Source organism: Lycium ferocissimum, chromosome 9 (assembly GCF_029784015.1).
Source record: "Lycium ferocissimum isolate CSIRO_LF1 chromosome 9, AGI_CSIRO_Lferr_CH_V1, whole genome shotgun sequence".
NCBI classification, from domain to species: Eukaryota; Viridiplantae; Streptophyta; class Magnoliopsida; order Solanales; family Solanaceae; genus Lycium; species Lycium ferocissimum.
The window spans coordinates 17,747,454-17,769,759 of record NC_081350.1 but is presented as its reverse complement, the minus strand read 5'-3'; the positions used below and the strand labels follow the sequence as shown (position 1 = coordinate 17,769,759).

General features: G+C 33.6%; 1 protein-coding gene across 1 annotated transcript; it reads right to left on the bottom strand.

The window, feature by feature from the left end:
- Positions 1-6,527: 6,527 nt before the first annotated feature.
- LOC132069261 (F-box protein CPR1-like) lies at positions 6,528-8,169 on the bottom strand. The gene is made up of 2 exons (XM_059462667.1): positions 7,300-8,169; positions 6,528-7,158 (listed from the first exon to the last, which is right to left on the bottom strand). Exons 1-2 carry the CDS (start codon positions 7,593-7,595, stop codon positions 7,149-7,151), a joined length of 306 nt encoding a protein of 101 aa, XP_059318650.1. The 5' UTR covers positions 7,596-8,169; the 3' UTR covers positions 6,528-7,148.
- Between the last annotated feature and the right edge of the window lie 14,137 nt (positions 8,170-22,306).

The following is a 22,306-nucleotide window of genomic DNA, read 5'->3' as shown; positions in this document are numbered from 1 at the left end:
GGTAGCACCAAAAGGTTTTAGGATTTTAGGTTTCAGGGATCATACTTTATGGTCTCTCCATATTTATTGACAGCATAAAAGTTCCTCTAATACACAATGATATCAGCAATCATGTGACTGAAGTCTTCTAACCTAGTCCACTTCTCATTCCCCGAACTTAGCTGATAACATACGTGATTGGTCTGATGATCACTCCGTGCATGGTTGGTTGACATAAGTAAGATTTTACTTAAAAGATGCTTTCTTGATGTCATCTTTAAGGACTAAACCATTAAACCCCTTCTGCATGTGATAAATTTTACAAACTTGAGAAACGCGGAAGTCCTGTAAATTCACTACCTTAGGCATTTGTTTAATGGATTCAAAACTAGCAATTTTCCATCTAGTGTTTTTTAACCTTCACCAACCAGCCGCTTCTTCTCCACTTCGCCAATGTCAAGGAGTTAGAAAAGAGAAACGGTGCTTTCAATTAGATAAAAATCAGGGTTGCCTCCCATAGTACCTGCCATGTTGGGTTGAGGGGCAATTTGATGAGATAATCAGAAGAGTATTGAAAAGGGGAGGAAGTGAGGAACGCCATGAACAGCAGACTGCATGAATGCGGAGGACGTCAATATGGCTGTCGAGGCATTTACCGATTCTCAAATATAGTTCTCAGTTTCAAAAATATTTATGAAAACAGAAAGATTGACATCAACGTAACGGCTATGAAGACAAACAAGAAAATAGTGTTTGAAGAATACATCATGAAGCTGACCATGAACTAAAGGCTAGTAAAGCAAAAGAAGCTGAAGATGATCATGGTATTGAAATGTTTCAAAATTAGCAAAGGAAAGAAGTCAACGATCAAGCTCAACACAAGGGTTGCAACCTTTCTGGTGGTTGTTCACCTGTTCACACATGGTGGCTGTTAACACAAGCTAATGGTGAGAAATTTAAAATAATACGGGAAAATCAAATGGAGGAAAAATGCCAACGGCCAGATGTTCATCTGAAGCCGAGCTGCGCGAAGCTTCCTTTTCTACTCTACTCTTTTTATGAGCTGGTAGAAGTGATTTTCCATTTAAACCCGGCAAATGCCTTTTCCTCTTTCTATGTGGGACGAGTTTCCTTTGTAAGAGGAATCTTTCCATCTTCGTTCCCATTTCCCATTCACACCACATTTATAGAACCCAACAATTCTTACTTAGAAATTCTATCACACCTATTGTAATTTGTTGAAATATAAGGCAAGCTAAGTTTGCGACTAAAAACGGCGGCTTTAGGGTATATTTGGAAGACATCCAATTTCATATTCTTTCTCAGCTTCTCAAATGGGCATTGGGTAGTATCCAAGCTTACAGGGATTAATGTGTGGACTTTTGATTGGAGTTGTATTTCCGAGCAGATTTTTCAGTTTAGGTGTCAATATCACATGTATGTGAAGTGGGGTCAGACCACTTCCTAACTGGACAAAAATAAGACTGATGGTAGCAGTAATGATGAAGGACTTTCAGGTATGTGCAGAAGCCAAAGCTACGTTATTTGGGGTGCAATCATTTATTGGCAATGGATACAATCAGTTTATTCTGGAATATGAGTTGCTTTTGGTTATCAATATTTTGAATGGGATCTTGAAACCTCCTTGGCACATGGCATATGCTATGTAATTAAAAGTAGTTACTTTTATTTATTAAAAAGATCATTCAAGTGTAACAAATTAATGAAGCGAAGTATTGATTTTATTTATAATATGTATACTATAAGAAGGAGTTAGCACGCTCCTCTGGGTCAACATGCCTGGCCGTCCCGGGGGCATTTTTGGTATTATGAAATTTTTATGCTTTGCCTTTGCTGTACTAAATGTTACATGGGAAAAGGGCCTGATTTACCCCTCTACTTTGGGAAAAGGTTCACATTTACCCCCCGTTATTCTATCACCCCTTATACCCCTAAGATTCTGATAGTTGAAACATTTGCCCCTATTTTTAACCCCTGTCCACCGGCCAATGGCTTTTTAAATAAATGCCACGGTGGAAATTTTATGCCACATAAGAGTCCATGTCACCCATATAATTAAATGGGTCCTAAAATTGAAAGAACCAAACGATGCTTCTTCTTCACCATCACCCATATATGTTCTTCTCTCTCTTCCACTTGTTTTTGTCTTGAAAAATGTCGAAAATAGCTCCTCGTCGTAGTTGAAGTGCCATTGTGGTTTGATAGCTAGCCACTTAACTTCAAAAAACTCCTTCAAACCCTGGAAGGAAGTTCTTTAAGTGTCCTAAGCCTAAGGTTAGTTATTGTTGTTATTCATATTTTGATTGGTAAAGTGCATTATTTAGGTGTTAATTTAATTTTAATTTTTTGAAGATTAATTCTTGTGGTTATTGGAAATGGGAAGATGAAGTATTTTCGGATACTCCATTGATCAAGTCGAGAGTTAGTGGTCACTTTGGATGCTCTTAAGGTTGAAATAGGCAATTTGAGGAAAGAAGTAGCCAAATTGGAGGCTATAAGTTATTCTCAAGTGATTAAAGTGTCAACTTTGGAAGACAAAGTAACAAAAATGTGGATGGTAATTATAGTTTCATTGGCACTTTTCGTGGGTTTCATTACTCAATGATGAAATGATTGCCCTTACGAGACTAGTATTTATGTTTTTGGTGTAACTTGAAAAATATTATCATGAAGTTGTTTTAAATGCCTTTGTTTGGATGAATGTAATGTAATTCCCTCGTTTGGATAAATTGTTGTTATAATATGTCCATTGTAAAACCTTCTTTTGGATGAAGCAATGTCTTACTTTTGCATAAAATTATTGTGTATGTTGTTCTTTTAGCAAATCAGAACTAGTTAGGAAACACGCAATGTTATCTAAAAATAGAAGAATCGGCTATCAAAGAGAACTCCAAATAACACTCTCATAATGTGCACACCAAGGGAAGTTGAAATTCAATGGCATCTTGTCCGATTAAGGTAAACAAAGTTGAACCATTGAAGTAGTATGCCTATATCTTTGTAACCAAATTCTACATTGCTACTAGCAAATGGATTACTTATGGGAACAAATTCTTATCTTTAGCTCAAGTCTCTAGCACACTTTCACTTTCACTTCGTAAGCCCTTTTTCTCTGTTGATAAAATAATTCGGTACATCCACATAAAATGAATAAATGTGACAACGTCTAGGCTTGTACAAAATCATTTTTTTTTGCACGGATTGCCCTTCGTTTGGGGTGGTCTTTAAATTTTGCCCCTCAAATTTGTGGTCTTTAAATTTTGCCCTTCATATTTGTGGTCTTTAAATTTTGCCCTTTGCTTGGAAAGATGAGCGAATACTTGAAGTTCTGGGTTCGAACCCCCGCTCGAGGCATAAAAATAAAAAAATAATTTCGAGCGGGGATCGGGGTATGCTGATCCGATACAATTTTTAAGAAAAAGTTAAAGTTATGCGGATCCGGATAACTAAAAGTCTGCCCTCAAGACAAAAGTACGCCTCGCGTACTTTTAGCTAAACATAACTAAAAGTCTGCCGGAGGGGGCATACAAAATTGCTAACTACTTTGTATTGCCAGGCAAAGTGTGAATTTGTATCTGGGATGAACATTTGGTTGTAGCATAATACTTTTCCATGTAACTTTGGTTTATATGCTTGAAAAAATACATATATATGCTTCAAGGCAAAGTTTGCCCATAAGGCATAAGTATGCCCCCGTAAGCATAAGTTTGGTAAATCCTTAACAAGTTTATGCCGATGGGGGCATACTTTTAAAGAGGCAAACTTTTATGCGGGATCCGCATAAACTTGTGAAGGAATTATCAAAGTTATCTTGGAACCGCATACTTATGCCAAGTCGCCCATATATATAAGTATGCGGTCGAGCGTAACTTTGATAATTCCTTCACAAAGTTATGCCGGTGGGGGCATACTTTTAAAGGCAACTTTTATGCCGATCCGGCATAAACTTGTGAAGGAATTGAACTTATAAACATAAAGCGAAGAAAAATAATGCCGGAATGGTAAGAACTTGGTAACTATAGATTGCATATAGCATGGGTGCCTTCCGAGACCATGAGAACAGTTAAAACCTTAGAGCCTCACACGATGGAGGCAAGATATTATCAAATCATTATTTGCTTTGGTATTACATAGCAGAGATATTAGTAAATAAGAATTACCCTTCTTCTTATAGCAAAAATGAACATAAGATCAGCTTTTCCACGCAACAAAACTCACCAAAAATGTTAAATGAATAGACAACGAAGATTCCATTCCGTTCCATTCCATAACATATCAACAACACAATTTAACGCAATACTAACTTAATAGACAACACCATTCCATAACATAATTCCAACACCACACTAAAAGTCACAGAGATATATAAGAGTCACTGAGCTAATAAATACAACACCAGCTAGAATATAAAGAGTGGTTCATCAAGCACAAGCTGAACCATAAAGCTATTTGCTACTCCTTTTCCGTATATTAATCGGTGAATCAACTACCAAAAGAGTAAAAACAAGACACTATCGTAAAACAAAGCAAAACATCTTGTACAAGGAATCCAACATTAACTTAACATAAAAGCGCCAAAAGCGTCAAAAGTGCGGTTTCACATTGACAAAGGGGATGCCACATTATAACCCCAAAAACTGTCACCACTAAAGTGATAACATGACATCCACTTGCAAGTTTCAACAGCCAAACAAACACCTAAATAGTTAAAGTAATCTTTGTCACAAATAATTACATCATATTAAACCCAAAAAACTATCACAAGTTCACAAGTTCAAATCGCCTCTTGCCATTCCCCTTCCTTGTCTTCAACTTGGCCATTTTCTCAAGCTTGTTTCCCGATTCGGCGTTGTTTGACTGTGTGGTCAAGAATGTTAGGAACAGTAAATCCTATTTCATTTTCATCCACAGCAAAGACATTAATCACATTAAACTGGTCAGACACCAATGCCAACAAAGTTCTAATACCAACGTCACCTTGTACTTCATAATATTTACCAGAAGGACCACACACTACCAATCGTTGAACACCAACATATCCTAGCTTGAGATAAATTCATCAACTATGTCTATGTAAGATAGAAGATCGAATCATACCCTTTCCAGTGTGCACCGAATTTTCTTTGAGTACTTAATTTCGGGTGAGTAATCCATTCACCTCTATGATGGAATAACAGGTCCACATTAACCATCCCTACATGGACTCTTATGTGGCATAGAATTTCCACCGTGGCATTTATTTAAAAAGCCATTGGCCACGGTGGACAGGGGGTTAAAAATAGGGGCAAATGTTTCAACTGTGTGAAGGGGTATAAGTGGGCTGATAGTATAACGGGGGGTAAATGTGAACCTTTTCCCAAAGTAGAGGGGTAAATCAGGCCCTTTTCCCATGTTACATTGTGTGTGTACCTTTTCCCTTATGGACAAAAAGGTACTGCCTGTCTGCTTCTATAGTTTATCCTTTTTATTACGTGGGCCCCACTCCAACTTTCATTCACACGTAATTGGCGACAACTGTAGGCATATAGCAGCCTTTGATGCCATCATACAGTGGGCTCCACAGAAATTTACTATTTCATGTCCAGCTCTCTATTTAACTTACCACTTAATTACTTAAATCCAATTAAATCAAATTATCTTATTCAAAAGTTTGACTATAATGTTGAACATCATTTTGTCCATTAATTTGGAAGCCATCTTTTGTGGTTAAACTTTTTACAGTCATCCTCAAATGTGCTAAGGAAGTGTTGTGGAAGAGTATAATAGAAAATTTCAGGTTCAGACAACAAGCTTGGTGCTTGCTAGTAGGACCTGCAGGAAAGTGTAAAAAGAGCTACCAACAAGCATTTCTCATTAAAATATACAGACTACAGTATGACTAAATTTGGTTAACGTTGCACTGAGATACAACTGCCTACCAAAAAAAAGAAGGTAGTAATTATAATAGGGAAGAAACATATAAATCCAAGTTATGCAAGAAGCAAACATCTGGAGGAGATGCTAATATTTCCTGTTATAATCACGTTAGTGATGATGTCCTACTGCCGGTAAGCCGCATATCCTAAATGTATGACAGAGATAATGTACAAGCACCAAATCACGTGTCACGGTTCGTCCCTGGTCTACGTTCAAATCATTTGAGTAGTATTAATCCTAAATGAACCAGAGGAGAACATGCCAGTTCAACTCTTAGCTGCTCAAGAGTTCCTGGTTGTAATACATTATACATCCAAACACTTCAAATTGAGTAACATTCACGTCATAAAATAGAAAGGAACATGGTGAAGACGGCTTGCAAATTCTCAGATAACAGGGTTTGATTAAGAACTCACTGTCCTTTCAGCTCGAAAGACATGAGCATTCACATAGATTACTATAGGCTATTTATTAATGTTAACGTCTAGTTTATCTGGCACTTTTGGTCTCAACACAGCAAGGTGCGGCATCTTTTAAAGGCATGTCAATTGTCTCACAAAACAGTAGATGCAATGCTACCTTGCACAAGAGTACCCTTTAGCACAAAAATGTAAATACACAAGTAAATTTTCATCTTCTCGAAGGCATTAACACCTCACAGTAAATTAAAAAGGTGCGAATAAAAGAAAGGCATTGAATGCAGAAACAAAGTTCCTAAATCTTTCGGTCATTAGCCAGTATACCAAAGTAGCAAAAGCTATATAAAAAATTTAAAAAAAAAAAAAGGGCAACGTTGAGGCGAAAATTCAGTTGTGCGCGGCTGAAGAAGCTGCCTGATCCTCAGTATTAAGCCAAGATGGTGGTGGCCAGAAAATATCTGCATATACGAGGAAGGATAACAATGAACCAAGTTTACCATCTTGTAAGGTAAAGATACCCGTGTGATCACCATGTGATCCCTTATATCTAAGTTTCAGTTCCTACTTCCTTGCTAAGACCACCAGATGATTTGCTACCAAGGTCATTCTTGTCAATCTTGCCATCATTGCTGCTAAGTTTTACATCACCGTCAACATGAATTGGATCATAATCATCATCACCACTAAAACTACAACCACCGGTGTAAAAATCATTATCAAAGTCATTATGATAGTATGCTGGTGGTAACTTCCCGAAAGATGTCCACTATTATACCTCTGTTTTCATAGTAGATGCAGTTTCCTCTGCACTGCTCACCAATATCTAACGAAGAAACAGAGAAACAACAGTCATCACCAAAAAAGAAAATTAGATCACCCAGTGTCGTTTGCAAAAGGACAAACTAGGCTTTCAATGTAGAAATCCTCAGCAAAACAGTAACTAGAGTTGGCGACCTGTAGATACCTGATCGAGTCATCCTTTGGATTGTATATCATGAATATTGATCGAAATGCAAGCAAAACTTCACCTTTATGTGACTTGAAAAAAAGTGGAAACCACAGATTAGAAATATCATTAGAAAAGTTGATGGTATATATTTTTGTCCAAGACTCTTTGACCCCATAATCCTTCATAATCCACACATCCGCGCAAGTTTTCTCATAGTCAAGAAACATGCAAAGATCACTTTCCAACACTCCAAGCTTCAAACAAAAATCTCCTTTTCCAGCAATTAGCAAGGCTTCTCCAACTTTCCCCATTTCTCGTCAGCCAAATCAAAATAAATGATATCCCCCTCAATACACCAAGGATTACTATGAATGTTAACCCAGTGAAGCTTCCCATTGACCAACTTCGCCGAACCAAACTGTCTGCTCCCAGCCGGGAAATCATCAACTCTTCTCCAAGAGTCACTCTTTAAACTATATATTTCGACCTTAAGATCATGGCTAGTATTAGTATACATACGCAGTATTTTATAATCATCATGAAGCTTATCATATCCAAAACCATATGCTTTCTGACCATACCTCGGTATAGCTTCTGCAGTAACTTTCTTGAACTTCTTGATAGATGGATTTCGTATAAAAAGTTCTTCTACCCCGATCCTAAGACAAATCAACCCATTTACCGAACCCACAATCTGAAATTTGTCTTTCAGGGGACAATCCAAATCAGATGGTTTTATGACAGACTCATTAAGTACAGACCGAACAGAACAAACGTTAAGATTTTTTTTGTTAGGTCCAGAAAGACTCAGGATAAGCCTGTGGTAGGTGTAATCCTTGTATTAGCTGATAAACTGAGATGGGTGTTGATAAATTGAGGGGTAGAGATAAAGCAAGCCAAGATTTTGAAACAGAAGAGAATTTTCACGGGAAGCCTTAGGAGGATCTCATTGATGAGTTCAGATGGAAGGGTCAAGATTGAGTCTTGCATTGAAGATTGAGCATGCTCTGCTTCATTTTCCATTTGGGTGAAGTAGGAAACAATTGATTGTGGACCCGAAAGAATCAAACTACCTGGGTTTATGAGGGTTTGGTAAGAGTGATTCCGGAATGTGGGAAAGCATCTCTGTTGGCCTTATAATCCTCGGTGTAACATGAAAATGACTCAAAATAGATTGATTTATGTGGCTATCTGTGCATAAAATGTGAATTGGGATTTTATACTTTCACAAAAGAAAGTCAGCAAGTTATAGGTTTACCATTTTATGCATATGTAGATCACCATTTTTCAATATACTAGTCGGGAATCGCCCGTGCTATTGTAACGATCTATGATGGCATATCCTGGCCCAAAATGACTATATCAGAAACAAGATCTAAATGTAATGACGAGTTTGTAAAGAAAATAGATTCACAGCTTCAAAGACATGGTGCTACTTAGTACAAAAGAAAGCAACAACTTACTTACTATTAAAGTGTGCTGAAAAGGGCCAAAAATACCCCTAACCTCAGTGATCCCTCAATGTGACTGTAAGTAAACCCTCATTGTAAGAGTTATATATGTCCAATTAAGAGGCACTAGAACAGCAAGAGCAAGCAATGTAAATTAGGAACAAAAAATTTTAGCCTGCAACTCAGAAGACATAATTGTCATCAGATAACAGTTGCTAAACCTAACTAAAAGATTCAGCTAAGAAAATACCCTTTTGCAGTAGAAAAAAAGAAGATTTGATTATAGTAAAAGTTTAAACTAACCCTGTATGGTAAATGTTTGGGGTAAGGGATTCTCTGGTTAAATTTTTAAGGAAACGGGTCAAAGCGGGTTGGGTTATTTACACCGGGGAAGGGAAAATGGGGAGATGATTACATCTGTATAAGTTTTCTACTATATTATATATTCGTATTCGTATCCCGCGCGATGCGTGACTGGTATCAAATGAAGCTAATCATAGAAAATTATTTGCTTATTTGTTAGATATAATAAAAAAATTATCATATATCACTGACATATTTAAAATTAATAAATTTGTGAAATATTAAATTATAATTTTACTTATTTGAACACATTAGATTATAGTAATTTAACAAAACTTAATTATCATCTTGTGATGATTAACCTTGTTCATTACACAATCCTAATTAATTATTGATATATGACATATGAAAAATCATCTGATTATAAAAAAAAGGTTTTATTTTATATAATTATTTTAAAGCAAAGAACTTGTTAATGCTATGTTTTAGAGTTACCCACATGAGAAATTTAATTATTTATATTTTAAATTTTTAATGTGGTACTTGAATTTCTTTATACTTCATGTTTGAAATTTTGCCTCTATTTATTGATTCTTCCGTTACGCGGTCTGATTCATAATATAGTTTTTATGAGCAATAATTCATTCTCACTCTCTTTTTTTTTTTACGCATTTTCACAATAAATAACATCATCTAATCCAACTCCCACACCCCCACTCCGCATCCCCCTCCTCCAGTTTGCATGATCTCCTAACATTTACTTATTCGCTTATTCTCTTGCAACAATGGACCAGCAAATAGTCATGGATTTTATTTTAGAGAAAAGACATCATTTAACCCTTGAACGTAAGACGAAAACCGGTTTAATTTAGAACTAAACTTAACTTGTATTTATTTACCCCCTTAACAACTTTCATCCCAATTATTTACCACCCCGAGAGTGACGTGGCAAAAAAAAAAAAAAAAAAAAAAAATTAAGAGAGTGAAAAGGTGGGCCGGCCGATATATATAGATATATATTATTATATAATTAAAATAAAATAAAAATAATATATAATTAAAAAATAATTAATTATTTTTTTTCTCCACCCCACCCCACCCCACCCCACAGCCCCCGCCCCTTCTTCTTCTCCCCACAACCCCGCCCCACCACCATCTTCTTCACCCTTCATTTTTTATTTTTCTCTTTCTTCTTCTTTCTCCTCATCCTACCATAACCACCCATAACAACAACACCCACTATCTTTAACCCACACACTCACACCCACCACCACCACCATCACCCCACCAAATTTCATCCCGTTCCTTCTCAAAATCATCCATAATCATTATTTCATAATTTTATTTTTGAAAGAAAACAAAAATCAAAATCAAGAAACCAAAAAATGGTAAGAAAAGAATGATGAGAATATAGAGAGAAAGAGGAATTGGTGGTGGGGGGCGGGGGGGTGGGGTGGGGGGGGGGGGAAGATGACGAAATGGTGGGGGAGGGGGCGTGCGTGGTGGGGGGGGGCGTGGGGGGGCGGGGGGGTGGGCGCGGGGTGGGGGGTTGTGAAGACGAAATGGTGGGGGAGGGGGTATGGGGGCGGGGGCGTGGTCACGGGTGGGAGTTGTGAAGAAGAAGATGGTGGTGGTTATGGAATAATGATTATGGAAGAAATGGAAAACAAAAATCAAAATCAAGAAACCAAAAAATGGTAATAATAATAATAGCCAACAATAACAACCACAATAATTAATTTGGACGAATTTGAAAAGAAATGGGATGAAATTTGGTGGGGTGATGGTGGGTGTTGTTTTATGGTTGTTATTCTTACATGGGTGTTTATGGTAGGATGAGGAGAAAGAAGAAGGAAGAGAAAATAAAAAATGAAGGGTTCGTAATTTTTTAGTATTGATTATTTTGCTTGGCGGCGGCGGCGCGCGCGGGGCGGTGGTGGCGGAGGTGTGGCGGCGGCGGGCGGGGGGTGGTGTTGAGGAGAAGAAGAAGAAAGAGAGAAGGAGGAAAGAAGAAAAAAGAGAAAAAATAATAAAAGAAAAACAAAAAATGAAGGGTTAGTCATTTTTGACATAAGAACGACATTAATGATGACGATAGCGCGGAAATGTAATTTATCGCATGAGAGTGGTATTATTTTTAGGGTGGTAAATAATTGGGATGAAAGTTGTTAAGGGGGTAAATAAATACGAGTTAAGTTTAGTTCTTCAACCTGAGTTTTAAATCTTAGTTCAAGGGTTAAATGATGTCTTTTCTCTTTATTTTATATCAATTTCCCTTGTAAATGATGTTATAAGTCCTTCACATTTCTAATTTGGCATTCTTATTTTGTAATTTAATAGAGTGATAGGAATTGAAAGCAAAATGACTGATTGAACTTGATTTTAAATCCACACAAACATAGTCAAACGTGCAAGACATATTTTTCATCAAATTATTATCACCATTACAATTTTTTAATTCATATATACTTGTGTACATTCAAGAACACATAGGTTTTAATTGCATGCAACTCGTCTTCTTTTACCTTTTTTTTTTTTGGTTAAATCACGTCATATTTACCAAAGCAAATACAATTAATTTTAGAAAAAATAAATAGGCCTATTTAAAGTAATAAAGGAAAAGACATGCATACACTTGTAATAGGCATACAAATATTAGCATTATAGAGAGAAGATTACAACAAATAAAATGAAACAAAAAATAAGATTTTATCTAAGTTGTGCGTCTAGAGTAATGAATAGAGCCAAAAAAGAATCCTTCTTATACCACGGCTAGAAATAAAAAAAGAACGCTTCTTATACCATGGCTAGTAATAACTCATTCAATGTGGGAAACTTATAAGTACGAATCGAGCTAATTATCTTACTATTTTCCTAAATAATTACCAATATACTTACTAAACTAAATATTAAAGATGTTAAAGATTAAGAATTTACCGTGTAAACGTGCTTAGATGTACAATGCTCAATTTAAGGCATTTTCACTCTTCAAAGATCATCATTTTTTATGACACGTAATCCTTTTATTTTTCAATTTCAATTAATTACGTACATTTTTATGAAAAATTATTTTGAGAAGTAAGTCATTGTTATAGCAAAGTAATAAGAGCTTTTGAGAAAACAATTAATATACAAATTGAGTTTCCTATTAAGAATCGAAGTTGATCCTAAAATAAAATTTTAATTTTTGTTAAATGAAGATTACATTGAAAAGTTTGTCAATATAGCAAGGTGAAAAAAATTGAAGAGGGAAGATGAAATTTAAAAACTTAATTGAATTTGATGCATATTAATTTACACCGATCTAGCCACCTTGCTTGTGCCATTAAACATTACCACGGTTCACAAACTCTCGTATGTTTTTTTTTTTTTTGGTATAAGGAGTAATTATTAACATATATAGTGAAACCATATTAACTATTCGAGTATTTTGTATTCATAAATATGTTAGTATTACACTTTTAAGCTAATGCAGTTGAATTATATAAACACAATTTCTAAATGAAGAAAAAAATATTGAAAATTATGTACATACGGTGATATCAATTTTTGCATAAACCACAAAAATAATTAGAGCAGTCATCGGAATCTTACTCTTCATGTAGGGTAACCTAACTTCTGCGATATTTCAAATTTTTGGGCAAAAGCAAAAGAGGATTGTTCGTACATCTAACATGTAATATTTTTGCCTCTCCGATTGGCTAGTTCTTGCAATCAAAGCACAATACATATAATTTATTGTAACTGTTAAAAATATTGTATTACAATTCAAGCACTGCAGTTATAAATTTGCATTAGGAATGGAGCTTTAGAAAGGAAGCAGATTATACGCTATTCACTAAATAAACTACACTAAAATCAGATGATAGCTAAATCTCAATAAAAGAATGGAGGGTGACTGCCTGTTAAACTCATTTTTTCCACAACATAATGCCTAATCATGAAAAACAAAACATTAGTTTGGCTAAATGAGTTTCCAGCGAGTCTTCACAAAAGAAAAAAACCATTCAAAATCAAAAATGTATTCAATCTTAAATAGTGGAGGAAAAAAGAGTAGTTTTTTCAATAAATTATTTACTTTTCAATTCAAAATTCAAATTACAGATAAGTACGATAATGATAAAGAATTTAAAAGATATTCATCTTCAATTAAAACTCCAACTCAAATTTAAATTGCATATAAGTATGATAAAGGATCAAGAAAATATATTTATCTTCGATTTAAAAGGAACAAAGTTTTACTTTTAAATTAAATTCAAATTGAGATAAGTACAATAATGATGAATAATTTAAAAAGACTTATATCTTCAATTTAAATTCACAAAAGATTTATTTCTCAGCTCAAACTTAGATAGCAGAAAAGTTTTAGCTAGGTAGAGCAAACCCGATAAGATTAATGAAAATTTCATATTTGATTATTCAAATACGGATTATATTAACACGCACGGAGTGCTGCCAGATTTTTCGAAACTTATGTAAGCGAAGTACTTGATATACTTTGACTTCAGATAATATCTTTTTTTTATTATTTTTTTATTTAAATTCATCTAGTAATAAACCATAATTCTAGAAGTATATGTAAATATTAATCAATTTATTCTCTCTAAAACAATTGTGCAAATTATGTTGGAGATATTATTTGGATGGATTTAAATCAAATCAAAATACTCCTATATCTTACAAATATTTAGACAGTAGCTTCATAAATATTTAATTTTGTAGGTAATAATTTTTACCAAAAATTTGATTAAATAACATATATGATTTATGTGATGCCTAACACACACACACACACACACATATATATATATATATATTATTACATTATTAATATTGATTTTCAATTATTATTAAATGATGATTTGAAAAAAGGTAACAACAAAAAGAAAAAGATATAAACATCAGAAATTTTTGAATTTGAATAGAGAAACACTCCTATTGAAAACTGACTCTTTTTTCTATCTATTCAAACTCAAATTTTAGCCTTTCATTCAAAATTTTGATCTTCATTCAGGTCAAATTTTTTATTACAATCTGATTAAATTTGTCTTAAAATTACCAAATATCTTGTTATTAGCTTATTATTTGGCTTAATTATATTGCTTATACCTCTCTTATTTTATATATATATAGACGTAGATAGATAGGGAGTTAGCAAGCTCCTCTGGGTTAACATGCCTGTCTGTCCCCGGGGCAATATTTGGTATTACGAAATTTTTATGCTTTGCCTTTGCTGTACTAAATGTTACATTGTGTGTACCTTTTCCCTTATGGACAAAAAGGTACCGCCTGTCTGCCTCTATAGTTTATCCTTTTTATTACGTGGGCCCCACTCCAACTTTCATTCACTCGTAATTGGCAACAAATGCAGGCATGTGGCAGCGTTTGATGCCATCATGACAGTGGGCTCTACAGAAATTTACTATTTCATGTCCGGCTCTCTATTTAACTTACCACTTAGTTACTTAAATCCAATTAAATCAAATTATCTTATTTAAAATTTTGACTATTGATGTAATTACAGAACTAATAATTCTTTATCTAGAACTCTAATGAAAAGGAGCAATATTTCCGAGAATTCCAAAATTCAGTTCTAACGAAGCAATTACTGAGACAGGTAGCGATTCAAAATCCATATTTTAAGGGGGGAAAAAAACCAAAAAAAAATGATAGAAGATGAGAACTTGGACTCAACCAAAGACACAACTAGCCGGGATTGACCAGACACTTAAGAGTTGAGACCAAAAAAGCCAGAAGCTCAAGAAACAAATAGAGTAAAACTAAAATTGCACTTGAAATTCATCAGGATAAGAACAAAAATGTGATATTTCAAAAATAGTTGAAAAAGTGTATTTAGTAGTTGAAGTTGTATTTGAACATGCATTTAATTTAAAATGAGTTAAAAGTTTTTTAAGTGAAAAAATGATCAACTTGATACTCATCCTTTCTCAAATTTGAGACTCATCTTCAAAAAATCAATTAAAAAATCAGTCCAATATACAACCAAAGATGTTTGAAAAAATATGTAACATCTTAATTATACTTGATTTATTTTTTAAACAATAACACTTGATTTTGTCAAAAATTATCGTGAAATTTGTTTTTTACCTTAATTTTCATTTGTGTTTGGGCCTGTGCAAAGCACAGGGTTTTATAACTAGTGTATATATAATGTCTTATATAAACATTTTCACAGTTATGCTGCAAATAAGAATTTAGTAAATAACATTACTTGACATAATGACCTGCTAGTTCAGTCGGTCAGTTGCCTTGTAAGCTGTTTGGACATGATTTAAAATCATGATATGAAATTAGTGATTTGAAATTATGATGATTTGAAGTTGAAGTTTTGTTTGGACAAATAATTTGAATTTTTTAAGTTGTATTTTTTCTTATAGACATAAAAACCTCACAATTATGAAAACCGTCAAAACTTTTTTAATTTTTATACAATCTTACCAAATGAGCAAATCATTGTTCATAAGAAAATTAATAAGCGAGTAGAAGGCCTTTCTGAAAAATACACCATCAAGTGATCAAACTTTAGTTCAATAAAAAGGAAAATTGAACACCACTTGTATAAGTAAATTCTTAATAAATGGTTGGTAAGAGTAAATTTGTTATAAATATACTACAAACTTAATAGATATTTTAATATTTGATATAAATGGTTGGCAAATATGGTTGGTAAAGTTATCTACCAACTTATGGATCTTTTTTTACAAAATATAAACTTATGGGTCAAGTTTTACATTTAACATAATTTGAAATTATGATTTGGAATCCCAAATCATACCTTTTTGGAGAATTTGGGAGTTGAAATCATCATATGAAGTTGAAGTTGAAATCTTGTGCAAATTATAAACAAACATTGATTTAAAATTAAACTATGAAATCATGATTTCATATCGCATGGTCAAACGCCTACTTAGCTTTGTACTTGAAGGCAGCTAGGTGTTTTAAAAATTTTTGAGCCTCATCTACTAAAGGATACTAAACCTCTTAGAAGTTAATCCTATTAAGATACTAAACCAGTCAGGCCAGAGTAGCTTTAATAATGTTTGACAACAACCAATATACTTTCAAACAGGTTGCTGCTTTCGTAGTTATTTTGCTATTTTTTTTTCCTTTAGTTTCATCTCTGTTCAAATCATATGAATAATGATTTTTTTTTAGTGATCATTTGGTGCATTATATACATATAAAAATGAAAAAGTGTTTAATATTATTTTTGATGCGATGAATACTCATCGAGAAGAGTTATAATCATATACAAGAGTTGTGCTTTATTTATATTGTATTCTTTTTTTTTTCTTTTTTCAATATGACTTTATAATGTTTTGTAATTTGTTCTTGGTTTAAAATGTGACACTACTTAAGAAAAGTCCTGCTTACCCCACTGAGTCTGAGTGAGTATCTAATAAGTTATCTCAGTTTGTTACTTTGCAGTACGTCGAACACTGCATAACCTATTTCTGCAACCAACATTAAAGCAGATAAGGCTTAAAATGTGTCGTCACTCTACTTCAAAATCAAAAGTTTATAATACGAAAAAGCGAGATTAAAAGATCTGCTATGATGATGATTGCATGGAGCTTTTGGATTGCTTATGAGAAGATGCATATGTATTGCACTTGTACAGAGCATATGTTTACCGGGGGTATTTGTTCAAATATTATTTTCATATTAAAAATAACTTAATTTTAAATAATTATGTAACAGTGAATGAGTTTCAAACTGTAACCATGAAAGTGACTATATGTCAAAATCGTTCAACCAGGACATTTTACAATTGTTGACTTTCTTTTTTCAAATATTATTAGGACTTTCATTGAGATTTATTCTCCTAATACCTTCAATTTTTCATGATGTTCTTTTGTCATTGATGGTAACTATTTTTTTATCCTTAAAGTTTTTCACTGTAATCTTAGTCCTAAACAGTGTTTGTTATTGATGGATATAAATTATTCATGTAAGTTCATATGAAAAAATTATAATACCAAAAAATAAAATATGAATAATTATATCATATTCTCTCATATTTTCTAACAAATCTTGCAGAAAGAAGAAATTACGGAAAAGAAAAAAAAAAAGCTAAACGACGAGAATGGAAAATTCATAGTTGTACATATCATCTTCATATTTGTGGGGTCCATCTCAATTAGGTATGTGCCTATGAAATCCTTTGGCTCCAAGAAAGCAATTTTATGGCTAACAAATTTTGCTTTGTTTGTTTGTTTGTTTTTTTTTTTTTTTTTTTAAATGAATTTGGAGGCCAAGTTTGTTGTCCTATAAGCAGAGGAAGTTCTTCTCAATTGTAAAGACACCAATGAGCAAGACATAAAAATTAATCTTGGTTTCTTCCTCTTATTTTATTTTTGCCTTTGTAGGAGTACTATTTTTCTTTTTAATTTATTAATCAACTTTTATCTTTTCTCCATAATGAAGTAGTTTCTTTCTGTTGGGATACTAGATGAAGGTTGATGAAGTTTTCGCTTTTTTCTTTGATTCCGTGATTAATCAAAACATTATTTCTGTTTTATTTAGTTTGATCTCGATAGTTTATACTTCTGTTGGATTACTCATTCTATTCTATCAAGCAGTGTTATTAATAGTCATTGTTTCGTCACTTAAAGCGATGCAAAGGGAGGGGTTATTGCTTCATGGTGAATCCATGCGCTTTAGAGAAGTGTGCACTTCAAACAATAATATAAAAGTGATCTCAGCAAGAAGTAAAGTAATCTCAATTTTGAGGATTTGGATTAGTAGCGGCATTATTGTATATTGGAGGCTGAAATTAGTTATTTAATGGCACTTTGGCTATTATGGTACTAAACTCATGTGTTCAGTAGTTTTTAATTTTTCGTAACTTGTGCACTTGACTTAAAAGAAGCGTGCACCTCACTTCATGCTCTTCAAGCCTTGTGAACCTTATAATTTTTTTTTTCACTTCCAAAAATATTGCTCTCCAGTAATTTCAGTATCATTTCATAAATACAGAAAAAGATAGAGAATAGAACACCTTCACTGCAGGATCTGTCTCTGTTTGGATAGTCGTTACCCATGGTTTCATAATGTCCAGTATGGTACTGTATAGTATCGTTTTGTATTCTACTGTACTGTATTAATGAACACAATGTTTGGATAGACTGTACCGTTTGTTGTGGTTTAATAACATCTTTATTATTTGGTTTGACTGTATGATGCTGTATCATAACATGTAAGTTTATTAAAATACCCTTTACCCATAATTAAAAACTAGTTTATATATATTACTCCTTTTGTCCCAATTTATGTTGCATACTTTCCTTTTTAGTTTGTCCCAAAAAAGAATGCCACCTTTCTATATTAATAACCATTTGACTTTATGAGATGATTTACAACCACACGAATATCTAAGGTTTATTTTGGACCACAATTTTAAAAGTCTTCCTTTCTTTCTTAAATTCCGTGCCAAGTCAAATGGTGTCACATAAATTGGTATGGAGGGAGTAATAAAACTAGGGTAAAGGATAAAATAAGAACTTTAAAAAATAAGTAGGTAGTGAGTGGGGTGGTGGAGGGGTGGGTGGTGTGAGGTGGGGGTGGGTGGTTGCGGGGTGGGTGTTTTGTGGGGTGAGGGTGATAGTGGTGGGGTGGTGGGTGGCGGAGGGCGGGGACTTTGTGGGATGGGGTGGGGGTGGGTTTAGGTGTGATGGAGGGGGTGGGTGGGGTGGGTGTATAATGGATAAATGAAATACGTAACCACGCAAAAATCATCAAATCAGTGGTTACAAAAAGTGGCATTTTTCATGGTTACATAATCACGAAATTACAACGAATTTACAACACCATACGACATAATTTTAAGAACAATGAAAACAAACAAGCCATTAAAAAACAACACAATAATGAACCATGGGAAACAACCATCCAAACAGGGGATACTTCACACATATGGATGTATTTGTTCTCTTCAATTTAGTGAAATAGTTCTCTCTTCTGACCTTTTCACCTTTTTTGAGAAATAACGCAATATAGATGCATGACATCTAACGGCTCTTGATGGTAGGTTGTGAATTTGCATTCTTTTCCAGAAGACCTCCAGTTTCCACAACACATCAATCTTCTCCAACAATGCATCTTTTTTCGCAGTACTCATTCTTCATTATTAATGAATCATTTTTTCCTTAACTCCTGTGAAGGGGTGTTCATGGTTTGGTTAAACATCGATCCAAACTGAAAATCAAACCAAACTGATTAAATAAATCGATATTTACTTGGGTTGGGTTTGGTTTGGTTTTAATTTTTTAACAATCGATAATATTTGGTTTGGTTTTGGTTTTACTAAAAGCAAACCGAAGAAAAAACTGAACCGAACCGATATATTTTATACATAATTTTTATAATTATATATATACAATACATTGGTTTTTATAAATACTTTTACATAGTTTGTATACTTTTTAAGCATAATTTTATTTATCTCTAATAGGCTAATGAACTTTATACCTTAAGCCCATTTAAAAAAGAAATCCATAAATTCAAACTTATTTATTCAAAGAAACAACTATAAGATTTGTTGAAACCTAATTTTTGACCTCCCATAATTTATTTTAATTGCTCAAAATACTTGAATATTAAATGGGGGAATATATGTTTTATTTTTATTTTTTAAATCAGGATGATTTTATAAACTATGCAGATAATATTTTACCTTTATTGTTTGATAAAATAATTTCTATGATAAATCATTTGGAAATTATTTCACAGTAATTAATGATGCATTTTAATTTCAACCAGAAAATAGTGCAAAATAGCTATTTATTTAATTGTGCAATTATCAGAAATTAATCAGTAAATATTTACCCCATTTTAATTCAAGGAAATTGATTTGATTGAAATAAATAATAATTTTTACCCCCAAAGTTTTATTTCTGCATACTCCATTTATATGGGCAATTCTCAAATTGATTATAATTAATTTAGATTAATTATGGTTATGTTTGTAAATTGCTTATCACAGGTTTAATTATGGCTACAATTGAAATAATCAATTAGTCAGTCAAATAGGGCCATAATTGAAATAACAAATTCATTGTTTTATTTCAATTAAGGCCACACTTGTAGCCCCAGTATATTTTGTGAAATCAGTCGTGTCTTTAATTAATTAATTATGTAATTTCAATTTGATTATTTAGTGAATTAATCCCTTAATAGTTTATTACCTACCCATTAATTTTAATTTTTTTTTTAAATCTTTTGTCCCTTATATATATATAGACACACATATATATGGGATATATGCGTATGATATATACATATACATACATCGATATAAGAGATATATATACACATATATATGCTGGGCTGCCCCAATTTCCCTTTAAAGGGACCGAGTCCAACCCAACAAGGGCCAGACCCGGCCCAACCCATGAATTAAGAGAAGGGGGCTTTGCCCCTGGGTCCGGAACAAAAATAACCCCAAAAAAAAAGGGTATGAACGAAAATAACCCAGGAAAAAAAACAGGTACAAAAGTACCTTTAACGCATGATTTTCATGCGTTAAAGGACTTAACGGAGACGGACCCGTTAAGTCCTTTAACGCACTATTTTCATGCGTTATTGGACTGTCAATAATTTCAACCCAATAACGCACTATTTTCATGCGTTATTGGATTGTGTTTTTTTTTTTTTTTCCTTTCTTTCTTTCTTTCTTTCTTTCTTTCCTTTTTCCTTTCTTTCACACTTTTTTACATACTTTAGCTATAGATTAATCATGCTTCGAGACTCCGAAACGTCAGCATTTTATATAGAACACGATATTTTTTTCGCGTACTATAATGTAGGCTCGATACATCAAGGATACGTAAACGTTCGGATCGTCGTTTTAGGGGTTGAAAAGGTGCCCGAAGTAAGTTTTGTTTGAAAAAACTTAGTGTTTTTTTACCTACTTTAGCCATAGATTAATCATGCTTCGAGATTCCGAAACGTCAACATTTTATATAGAACCTGATATTTTTTTCTGCGTACTATAATGTAGGCTCGATACATCAAGGGTACGTAAACGTTCGGATCGTCGTTTTAGGGGTTGAAAAAGGTGCCCGAAGTAAGTTTTGTTTAAAAAAACTTAGTGTTTTTTACCTACTTTAGCCATAGATTAATCATGCTTCGAGACTCCGAAACGTCAACATTTTATATAGAACCTGATATTTTTTTCTGCGTACTATAATGTAGGCTCGATACATCAAGGATACGTAAACGTTCGGATCGTCGTTTTAGGGGTTGAAAAAGGTGCCGAAAGTAAGTTTTGTTTGAAAAAAACTTAGTGTTTTTTACATACTTTAGCCATAGATTAATCATGCTTCGAGACTCCGAAACGTCAACATTTTATATAGAACCGATATTTTTTACTCGCGTACTATAATGTAGGCTCGATACATCAAGGATACGTAAACGTTCGGATCGTCGTTTTAGGGGTTAGAAAAGGTGCCCGAAGTAAGTTTTGTTTGAAAAAACTTAGTGTTTTTTACATACTTTAGCCATAGATTAATCATGCTTCGAGACTCCGAAACGTCAACATTTTATATAGAACCCGATATTTTTTTTCGTACTATAATGTAGGCTCGATACATCAAGGATACGTAAACGTTCGGATCGTCATTTTAGGGGTTGAAAAAGGTGCCCGAAGTAAGTTTTGTTTGAAAAAACTTAGTGTTTTTTACCTACTTTAGCCATAGATTAATCATGCTTCGAGACTCCGAAACGTCGCATTTTATATAGAACCCGATATTTTTAACGCGTACTATAATGTAGGCTCGATACATCAAGGATACGTAAACGTTCGGATCGTCGTTTTAGGGGTTGAAAAAGGTGCCCGAAGTAAGTTTTGTTTGAAAAAACTTAGTGTTTTTTACCTACTTTAGCCATAGATTAATCATGCTTCGAGACTCCGAAACGTCAACATTTTATATAGAACCTGATATTTTTTTCTGCTTACTATAATGTAGGCTCGATACATCAAGGATACGTATACGTTTTTTCAAACGTATACATAATCTATGGCTAAAGTATTTAAGTTTTTTCAAACAAAACTTACTTCGGGCACCTTTTCAACCCCTAAAACGACGATCCGAACGTTTACGTATCCTTGATGTATCGAGCCTACATTATAGTACGCAAAAAAAAATATCAGGTTCTATATAAAATGCTGACGTTTCGGAGTCTCGAAGCATGATTAATCTATGGTTAAAGTATGTAAAAAACACTAAGTTTTTTCAAACAAAACT

Coding starts and splice junctions, on each gene's coding strand:
- LOC132069261 (XM_059462667.1), bottom strand. CDS start 7,595: ATGGGGAAAGTTGGAGAAGCCTTGCTAATTGCTGGAAAAGGAGATTTT.